Source organism: Bactrocera dorsalis, chromosome 4 (assembly GCF_023373825.1).
Source record: "Bactrocera dorsalis isolate Fly_Bdor chromosome 4, ASM2337382v1, whole genome shotgun sequence".
In the NCBI taxonomy this organism is placed as follows: Eukaryota; Metazoa; Arthropoda; class Insecta; order Diptera; family Tephritidae; genus Bactrocera; species Bactrocera dorsalis.
In genome coordinates, this window is record NC_064306.1 from 64,808,882 (window position 1) to 64,819,588 (window position 10,707).

At 27.6% G+C, this 10,707-nt stretch overlaps 1 protein-coding gene and 1 non-coding gene across 6 annotated transcripts in view; one reads left to right on the forward strand and one right to left on the reverse strand.

Annotated features, from left to right (window-relative positions):
• The window catches only part of LOC105225184 (double-stranded RNA-specific editase Adar), a 166,668-nt gene extending 159,317 nt beyond the window's left edge, over nucleotides 1-7,351 (forward strand). For all 5 annotated transcript variants that reach the window (XM_049456400.1, XM_049456404.1, XM_049456401.1 and 2 more), the window contains 5 exons: nucleotides 2,955-3,123; nucleotides 4,848-4,947; nucleotides 5,018-5,497; nucleotides 5,715-5,834; nucleotides 6,907-7,351. In XM_049456400.1, coding sequence (XP_049312357.1) covers nucleotides 2,955-3,123; nucleotides 4,848-4,947; nucleotides 5,018-5,497; nucleotides 5,715-5,813 — 848 coding nt within the window. In that variant the 3' untranslated portion in view covers nucleotides 5,814-5,834; nucleotides 6,907-7,351. The remainder of the gene's footprint in view (nucleotides 1-2,954; nucleotides 3,124-4,847; nucleotides 4,948-5,017; nucleotides 5,498-5,714; nucleotides 5,835-6,906) is intronic.
• On the reverse strand, nucleotides 978-1,049 carry Trnae-uuc (transfer RNA glutamic acid (anticodon UUC)). Its single transcript has one exon. It is a non-coding gene; the product is annotated as a tRNA-Glu (tRNA).
• Nucleotides 7,352-10,707: the final 3,356 nt, after the last annotated feature.

Below are 10,707 nucleotides of genomic sequence, written 5' to 3' on the forward strand. Positions count from 1 at the left end.
AAATTTAAAAAGTATAATAAAAAATACTGAAAATTAACTATAAATAAATAATAATAATAATATAAAAAAGTTATATTAAAAAAATATAAAATGAAAAATATGTAATATACAAAAATAACTAAAATAAAAAAAATGTAAAAAAAGTTAAAAACAATAATATGATAAAAAAAAATATAAAAAAGTAAAAAAATATAATTAAAAACTACAAAAAATACAAAATATGTATATAAAAAATATAATAAAAAATATATGAAAATTAAAAAAAAACTAGAAATAAATAAATAGTTATAATATATAAGATTAAAAAATAATAATGAAAAAATAAATAAAATAAAGAATAAATTAAAAATGTAGAAATATGTATATACATTATATAAAAAAAATAGCAAAATTTTAAACTATGTAAAAGAGATAGAAACAATAGCATAATAAAAAATATAAAAAAAAAAAATTTTAACGTATAAAAATTCAATTAAAACTGAAAATAAGATGCATATTAAAAACTATATGCTTAAACTAGTTCAAAAACTAAAATAATTACAATAATTTTTGCATAAGAATTTTGCTCATTTTATATCGCTATCAAGTAATTTCAATTTTAACTTTACACAACTTGCATTTCCCCAAAAAACTTTGGTTGGCTTACTGCGCAGCTAGAAACGTATACCTACATAGACATAACTGGCTTTCGCTAGACCTATATATGTCAACATATTATCAAACACATCTCTCCTTACTCTACTCCTCTCCAACTACTATAGTTTTGCATGCAAATATTCCGTAAAAAAATTAAATCTTAAATGCACGCCAAAGACACATTTCTTTTGCTATAAACTTGCTTAGAATGCGCTCGATTTAACAATAAAAATATTAGACAAAAAATATATATTAAATTAAAAATTTAAGAAAATTAAATAAAAAAATAAAAAATCAAATAAAATTACAAAATTAAATAAAATTAAAAAAAAAAAAAATATTTCCCATACCGGGAATCGAACCCGGGCCTTCTGGGTGAAAGCCAGATATCCTAGCCACTAGACCATATGGGATACTTAAAATTTACACCCTCAACGCTTACCACGTGATCTAGCCACATAAGCACACTAGACACATAAATTTAATGATCTTTATAAATATTTTTATGACTTGCGATCTACAAAGGAGTGGAGAAATTTTTCAAAATAGTTCATGATTCAGCAGCCAATTAGAAAGTCTATAGCATATATAATACCGCTGTTTGAAATATATTAGACTTATTTAGCTATTTGCATATAACAAGAAAATTTCATTTAGAAATATATTAGGGTGCTTCCTTCGGTAATATTGAATTTTTGTTAGGATAGGTGTAGACTACTTCGAGAATGATGTAAAATGTTATTGTTGTTGTTTGAATATATTCATTTAAATGATCCACGAATCTGCGAAAATTACATAATTAAGCATAATTGGGTCTGTTCTGGCTAGATAGACTATACTGCCTTAAGAAAAAAAGATAGTAAATAAAAAACCAGGATTATTTAAATAGTTTTTATTGGTTTTTACAGAGAAGAAGAAGTAGATAAGGAATTTATTAAGTAAATATTAAGCCGATTAATTATTTATTAAAACGGGTTCTTGGGAATTTGGGTTAGAATTCCCACAACACATACTAGTGAAGGTCAGCTCAATCCATCATATTGTTGAATTAATACAACTCTATGCTATTTCCATCATATTTCTTATTCCTCCGGCTTTCCGAGAAGTTAGATTTTTACATGGTTTCATTGGGATACTTCGGAGATCTCCGAAAAAAGCTTTTAGATTCTTTCCCCACTGAGCATAGACTAAATAAAGTTCTACTAACTGTCAGATTTCACAGTTCATCAAGCTTTTTGAACCCTCCAATTAAATAGTGGTGTTTTGATTCAAAAATGACTCAAAAAAATTAAATTATAGACGGGTTATTGGCAATAGCGGAAAATAAGCCTAAAATGATGCAGAAAAATAAAATTTTTTAAATAATTTCGTTCAAAAAATTACAAACTTTAGACAAATTAGCAGAAGAAATGGCGAAGAAAAATAATTTTTTTTTTAATTATTTCGTTAAAAAATCATAAATTTTAGAGAGTTATTGACAAAATAACGGAGAATACGTTTCAAAGTCGGTTTCAAAATAATCGTAACGATCTTTAGCATTTTGAAAATTTCTAACCTCAAATTTAGATATCGGAATAAAACCGATACTAGTCTTCACCATTTTGAAAATTCCTTAGAAATGAAAATATAAAAGTAACAATTTTGCAAAAAAAATTTAACCTCAAACTTTATAGAAATAAAATTGTGTTGAATGTATAATACTTAAGGAGAGAATAAATTTTCTTCACGAACCCTCAAACCACAAACATACACAGATATTTATATAAACATATTTAAGTACATACTCATAAAATCACATATTAAGCATATTTTGGATCTACATAACTTAAATTCATTTCTAAACAAATATTTAAGCTCTTCTAACTTTTTTCCAATAGCAAGCATAGAAAAGAAGCCGGTAGCGTAAAGTAAAATGAACGATATTTTATCATTCATTTTTGTTTATTTACTCTTAGACGCCTAGTTTGCATATAGCAGGGTAACCCTGTAATGATTTTTTCTTTCTATATAACTAACACCCTATACTTTCTTATTAAAACTATTTTTTTGTTCTAGCAACCCACTTATTTTTATCAACTTTAACTTTAAGCGCATACCTCTTTAATTAAGTTACCTACATTTACATAGAACATAGTACATAGAACATATAGTACATATATATACTAGTTGATATTTTGTATTAATAATGAAAATTAACAAATACTACTACTACTACTTACTACTACAAGCAAAACATGACATGCGTCAAACAATTAATCTCGTATTTACTAAAGTCGCATAAACAAATTTTTCTTTTTTTCAACTTTTGATTTTTATAGCCACTGCAAATCAGTCGATTTTCGTGAGGAATCAAGACAATGGGCAATACCCGTACAAACTAAAATCCGGTGTTCATTTCCATTTGTACATCAATACAGCGCCTTGTGGTGATGCACGGATTTTTAGTCCTCACGAAAATGACACTGGTGTTGACAAACATCCAAATAGGTTGGTAAACAAAATCAAATGAAATTACAAAATTTTAAAGTTAAACAAACTAGACTACTACTACTAAGTATTCAACAAAAAATAAATTTAATTAAAGAGATAAAAAATTTATTAAAAAAAAGTATATGAAAAGCAAAAACAAAAGCGCAAATAACTTCATAGAAGGAACATTTGAATTGAGTTATGCTTCCCATTTTGTTATTTGTGAGAGTCTAAAAACATTATAAATATACTATATACTTATGAATAGTTATATTTGAGCGAATATATTTGAGTTTTTGAGTGAGTGCCAGCGTATTAATTTTTTAGAAAAACATTTTAAAGGACGGAGGACCAGCGTCTTTTAAATATAGAATATATCCATGAAAGAAAGGATCTTTTTTCATATGCTAAAGATATAATTGATATTAATCTTAGCTAATAAGTGAGTGTCAAAAATCATAACCTCAATTTTAAAACTGAAAATTGCTAAGCAATTTATTAGAATATTGCTGTATATACAAAAATGAGTTCTCAGTCGACTGGAGTACCGTTAATTACAGCAAATTTATGATTATAACCTAAAAATTGGTTCAAAATATGTTTTTTATTCTGAGATTAATGTTTACCACCGAAAATCTAAAGATATTCAAGCCTTTTCGGGTAGTCTTCATGTATTTTTTTATCTCAAAAATAAGTATAGAGAAAGCCAGCAAGCCCTTGGAACACGAAATTTAGTTTGAGCTTAACATATTTCAACTAGTTTCTTGTAAAAAAGTTTCCACTTCCAAAAAAAAGTCCATACAATGGGCGCAGAAATGTACTTCCTTGTTTAACTAACGCCCTGTGGTCTGTTGTTTGAAATCCTAAGCTAAAAACTCAAAATAATAAGTATAGAAAATGTTATTTAGAATGGATGTAGTTCCTTGGTATATAAGGACAATATTCAGAGTGAATTTATGAAATTATTAAGAGTTTTAGAAGCAGCTTATGTGTGGCACCCTGTGCTTGCCAAAAACATAAATACCTTGGTTAGAAATTGATGAAGAGTCCGTTTAAAACTCTAGCAAGGTTATGAATAAATAGTCCATCGAGAATTCGTCAGCTAATCGTGTAATAAAGTTTGGTACTCACTCAAAAACTCCTCAAAATTCCATTCCAAGCGCAAAGGGCGTTAAATCAACACGTTTTAACACCTTTTGTACGCAATTAAAGCTTAGATGTGTATTCGGTTATATAAAAGTGCCGTTATTTACATTTGAAAATGAGTGAATTAAGCTATACATTTAAGTATGAACTGTATTTAAATAATTCTCTTATTTAGAATGAGAAATGTACAATCGATAAATGAATTCTTTCTTCTCTTTTTTCTCTCAAATTTCTTTTTTCCGATAATTTTCAATTCTTTATATGTTCTGTTATTGTTTTTGTATTATACCTTTGTTGTTCGCTTACATTGCCTTGTTGGGTGAACTCCTCGCTCATGTCCGCTACCACTGTGCCATAACGCTGTAAACTGCTGCGCCTGCGTGCAAACCTGCAAAATATCATACATCTATATATATGTATTATATATACATGCATTGCTAATATGTTAATACAAAAATATTTTGAAAATTGGCGTTTTAAATGAAAATTAATGATTTCGCTGCGGACTGCTGCCGCGCCCGCTCTTGCTAAACTCATTTGCGCTTGTCACTCTTGCTTTTAAAACTCTATGCGTATTGTGTGTTGTGCGCCGGCAGAAAGGCGCGTGGTCAATTGCGTACGAAAATCGAGTCGGGTGAGGGCACCATACCGGTCAAAAGCAAAGAAGGACTACAAACATGGGATGGCGTACTGCAGGTGAGTACTCATTTCTCAATGCACTCGAGAGATTTCCAACTAATAATGCATTTTTTATACATCTCCACAGGGTGAACGTTTGCTCACGATGTCCTGCTCCGACAAGATTGCACGCTGGAACATCGTTGGCATACAGGGCTCACTGCTGGCCTCGATTATCGAGCCGATTTATTTGCATTCCATAGTTTTGGGCAGTTTATTGCATCCCGAGCACATGTATCGTGCCGTCTGCGGCCGAATAGAGAAATCCATACAAGGTCTTCCACCACCCTATCACTTGAATAAGCCACGCTTGGCATTGGTCACATCGGCTGAGCCGCGCAATCAAGCTAAAGCACCGAATTTCGGCATCAATTGGACGATCGGTGATAGTGAGGTGGAGGTGGTGAATTCGCTTACCGGCAAAACGGTCAATAACCAAATATCGCGCATTACCAAGCAGATGTACTTCATGAAGTATGGCTATTTGATGAAAAATTTGCCCGGCATACCAAATCGCAAGCTCACAACCGATTACGGGCAAACAAAGGAGAGGGTTAAGGACTACCAGGTGAGTGGTTGTAGGTGTTTGAGGCATTTTCTTGATTTATTTCAGTATAAAAGTTATATATAATGATACAAACAAGCAAGTTGTTGAATATATTCCAATCATTGACACACTTTTCAATTTAGAGGTTATGATTTTTTCGTAAAGTTTATAGTTCTAAGCTTCATTTAGTAAACATTAGCACCAAAAGCATAGTATTAATTTGTTTTCTAACTTTCAGATTGCCAAGAAAGAGTTATTTGCGGCTTTTCGTCGCGAAGATCTCGGCAGCTGGCTGAAAAAACCAATGGAACAAGATCAGTTTGCGCTTCCGGAATGACTCCATTGTCATCCTTATGTTGTAAGTTTGTATAAGAATGTAAAATTTGTACACATCGTGCAATTTTTATGCTTACTGTTATTTATCAATTATTTAATGACACGCGTTTTTAATGATAATACCAATATAAGAGATATATTCAACAGTGGAGCACCACTGAAAAGACAAATGGCACTAAACGAAATCATACCAACATTTGGACGCATGAGTAGTATTGAACCGAATTCTGAATCGGAGTTTGTATCGAGTTTAAAATCAAGTTTGTGGTCGTATTTGGCATGGGGTTTTGAATCGATTTTAAAGTTGATTTTGGATTCGTTTTTTAAACCGAGTTATAAGTCGCGTCTTAAGTCGAGTTTTGAATCGGACGACCTCGAATTTAGTATGGATCCAATAACTGGCGAAGACTTAGAAGAGTATAACGCGTTTGAGGAAGAACAAAATTTAAATTTAAACACATTTGTTGCTAACAAAAAGCTTAATAAGAATAGTTGCTCTAGAATATTTCTAGAATAGAATGTAGCTAATATGCTGGAACTAAGTAAAGCAAGTATTATGGCGTTTTAGTCTGAATCAAAAACCAACAAACACATACACACACCTACTCATACATAACCTATCACACACACACACACACTAAAAAAACTACAGAGTTATAGAACAATATTAAAGTCCTCGAATATATTTTTTGCCTACTGTAGTAGCAAAATGTGTAAATATTTCGAACTCCACACTGAAAACAAGTATATAATATACGCAGATCTTAAAAAAAGAGAAAAATTGAATTGATTACTTTATTTTCAATTTATTCAAATTTTAATTATTATTTTTTTATTTTAAATTTATTTATTTTTGTTTTGTTTTCTACTTTATTGTTATTAATTTATTATTATTATTATGCTCACACCAATACTTGATTATTGAATTTTTTAATTTATTATGAGGGTTGCCAATTTCTAACTTAAAACTTTTGGATTAAATATTTATTTTTTAATTTTTAAATTTAAATATTCAATTTTATCTTTATAAATATTTTAACTTCCTCTTCAATTAATTTTGTTTTACAATTTTATTTTAATTTTCCCTCTTACAGATTATTTATGTTTGTTTGAGTACCGTGTGTCTGTAAGTGCGTTTGCCGTGTTATGGAATAGAGCTGCGCAACAGTATTAGTACCAGTTTAGAAAACAAAAACAACAATATTACTATACACCTAAGCAAAAACATTACATTCATTTTCAAAACGACAAATATTAATCATTAACTGCAAAAATGGCGTGCTTCAGAATCTCTTACGTATTATATGTATTATTGGATTGGATTGGTCACTATAATTTTGCATAATGAATGTATGTATATATTTTTTTAGTTATATTATTATTATTTTTTTTTTCAACATATTTTTTTATATATAATTTTTTTTATTTTTTATATATATTCGTATATAATTTTTACTTGGGTTAATAAGTTTTCTTTTATTAATTGTTAAGGAAATATGTGAATTAATGCTTTGAATAAAATGAAATTTTTTATCTTTACTTTTATTATTTTTAAATATTTGTTAACAATTGTTGTGTTTAAAGCAGCACTAGTTGAGCTATTTTATTATTTTTCTGTGTTTCACGAACAAATTATTATAATTTAAACTTAAATCTAAAGTGAACTTATGTAATTTTTTTATTTAAAATTTTTCATATAAACACTTATACTTCTTAAATAGCGCTGAGAATTGTTATACATAAGTGTTTTCAAACGATTCTGCGAGTATGTCAATCCATTTAATTTTTTTAGGTTTCCACTAAAATATTATATGAAGTCGAACAACAATTTTTGATTGAAATACTTTTTTCTGAGAATTTTAAATTTTATCTTAAAATTGTTTTAACTGAAAATAATTCAAAATTTCAGCAAATTTGCTTTAAATATAATTTTATTGTTGACAGTTTGGTTTGTTTTTGTTGAAGTTACACAAAACAGGGTCATTCATATGCAATGAAATAATTAAAAGTTATTATAATTTTTTTTAATCACTATACATATGTGAAGTGCCATACATACATTTCAAAAATATAATTTTAAACTTAATAAAAAATAGCAGAAACAAAAAATTATAACTTTGAAAAATTTAATGAAAATAATTTTTTGCTATTTCTAAGTTTTTTTTTGCTTTTTTTTAAATGACTTTTGTTTCAATATGTGTATTGAACTTTTTTTTTTAAACAAAAAATAATATTTTTTTTGTTTTAAATACGTGCATCTAAGGTTTTTTAAACAAAGAAACATTGTTTAATCACCGTTTTATTATTATTCTTAGATAACAATTATTTACATGTTCTTATTCTTACTTTTCTTATTTCATATTCATTATTACCATTGTATTTTTATTCTACGTTTATTTACTACTGGTTTATTGAAATCGTGTTTGCGTAATTGTATCGAGAATTTTTTGTTTAAGTTAGCTTAAATAAAAATTGATTTGAATAAAAATATTTTTTGCAAAAAAAAATATAAATATCCTCGATTTATATTCAGTGAAGAATTCAGAACTCCAATAGCTTCTACAAAAGTATTTAGTAAATTTATGTGGTGCTATACCATAACAAATAAGACGAGTGGACTTGAGGCTGCATGTAAATATCTGGTTAATATCTCTATTGTCAGTGAGAGCAAGCTGGTTATAATATTCAATGACTGATATTGATGAATTGAAACGAGGCATTTACAGGAGCTCTTCGTCTGCATCGGGAGTTATAGCAGAGCTTTCTGGAAAAGTATGTTGTTGTTGTTTTTGTAGCGGCAAAAAACTTTCCTGCTTTAAATTTGAGTAATGGCGTCGAGTTGCCCATTAAAAAACCGGGTCCGTTCCGGTTACTTAGACAAGATTGTCCTGGTAATTGGTTGAATGTCGCCGAGAACGTTTTTGGAAATCACGTTTGATATTCTTTTGTGCTGATACTGCGTCAATGTGTATTTTTAAATATTTTTTTTATGATTTAATATGTAAACTTCAATTATGTATTTTTATTTGTTTTTTTTTTTTTAATTTCTTATGAGTTTAAAAAATGTTTGATCTTTTTATATTATTGATTCAAGTATTTAAATAATTATTTTAATTTAGCTACTGATCCGTATGCCAAAGTCAGACTTATTTTTGAAAATTTTTAAAATTTTCCTACCAGATTTAAACAAGTTATAACTACCTGATATAACCAAATAATAACCAAAATATTGTTTCCATATGAGTATTTTCTAGCGTTATAGCGTTTTTTCCTTGGCCTTAAACTTATGCAAAGTGATGTTATGTTATTTTGCAATTTAGGTACTGATATCTATGATAAGCTTACATAACGGCGTTTATATAAAAATGTTAGCATCTATGCCTGGGTGCACTTGTGATGCAAGTTATAGAACCGTAGTCATTTAAAATTTAGTAGTACGAGTAGTTAGTAGCCAAGAGTTAAATTACAGGTAATAATATAGTATAACATACATATGTAAATAGGTGCTTAGGTAAATATATATTATAGCAAGGCAATGCTATTATGTAATTTGTATGGAAGAATTTTTAGGCCAAAAGCGATCAATTATATACATACATATGTAATTTAAAATTTTTTTAAATTTATTTTTATTTTTTAATTATTTAAATTTTTTCAATTACTTTTTTTAAATGTTCTTAATTATTATTATTTTTTTTTTAATTATTATATTTTTTTTAATCATTTTTTTATTTAAATTTTTGTTTTTAGTTTTTATATATGAAAAGATAATTTTTTTTTTTATTTTTATATGTAATTTTTTTAAATATATTTTTTATATAATTTTTTTTTAATCAAATTTTTTTTTATTTTAATTTAAATTTTTTTTATTTTTTCATTATTCTATTAAATTATATTTTTTTAAATTTTAAATTAATGTTTTTTTAATTATTTTTTCTTAATTTAAATTTTTTTATTTTTTTATAATTCTTCTAAATTATATTTTTTTTATTTTTTTTTTATTTTTACAAAATATTTTATTTTGTTTTTTTTTTATATTTTTCTCCAAAAATTTGACCCCTCAACTAATAACTTGCAAAAAAATAAATACACACAACACACATACACCACGAATTCATTCACACACACACGTATACATACACACATATAAATAAAATTATATGAATTCGATCTTATAATAAAATACTGTGATACTAAATTTTACTAGTACTTCCAGCATAGCTGCATTTTATCCATTCTAAAATATTCTAAAAGCTTACATTAATGGTAATATTGAATATTGACATGCATCGACGCATTGGCGCATAAGAAACATAAAGTAAAGTTAAAAGTAAAACAAAAAAGTTAAAATATTAGTATAACGGTAACCAAGTAAGAGCGATACAATGTATTGGCTGACGGACGGGTAGGAGGTAGGTAGAGTTATTGGTCTTGCAAAATATGCGTCGGCATAACGCAAAGTAACGTAACGTAAAGTAACTTAATATGGCGTCACATAACGTAACGTAAAGATTTAGTAGCAGCGTTTAAGCAATTGTTGAATTAGGCAAACGAAGTAAAACGTAAAAGAGATTTAACAAATTAATTAATTAATTATTACTACAACTTAGGCATTAACTCAACCCTTCCACTATAAACAAAAACAAAAAAAAATATGAAAAGAAAAACAACAAATGAAAATTTATTAAAAGTATATGCAAAAGTAATGAAAGTAATGCTAGACACGAAAGTCAAAATTATGGCAATTTAAAGACAATTTTTAACTATAATTAGCGAGCAGCTGGCGAGAGTCACTCTAAGGCTCAGTTAAAATACTTGAAAGCAAAGGCAAAATAGTCGCAAAAGAAAAGAAAATATTTTTAGCTAAATCAAAAAACACATACACACACTCATAT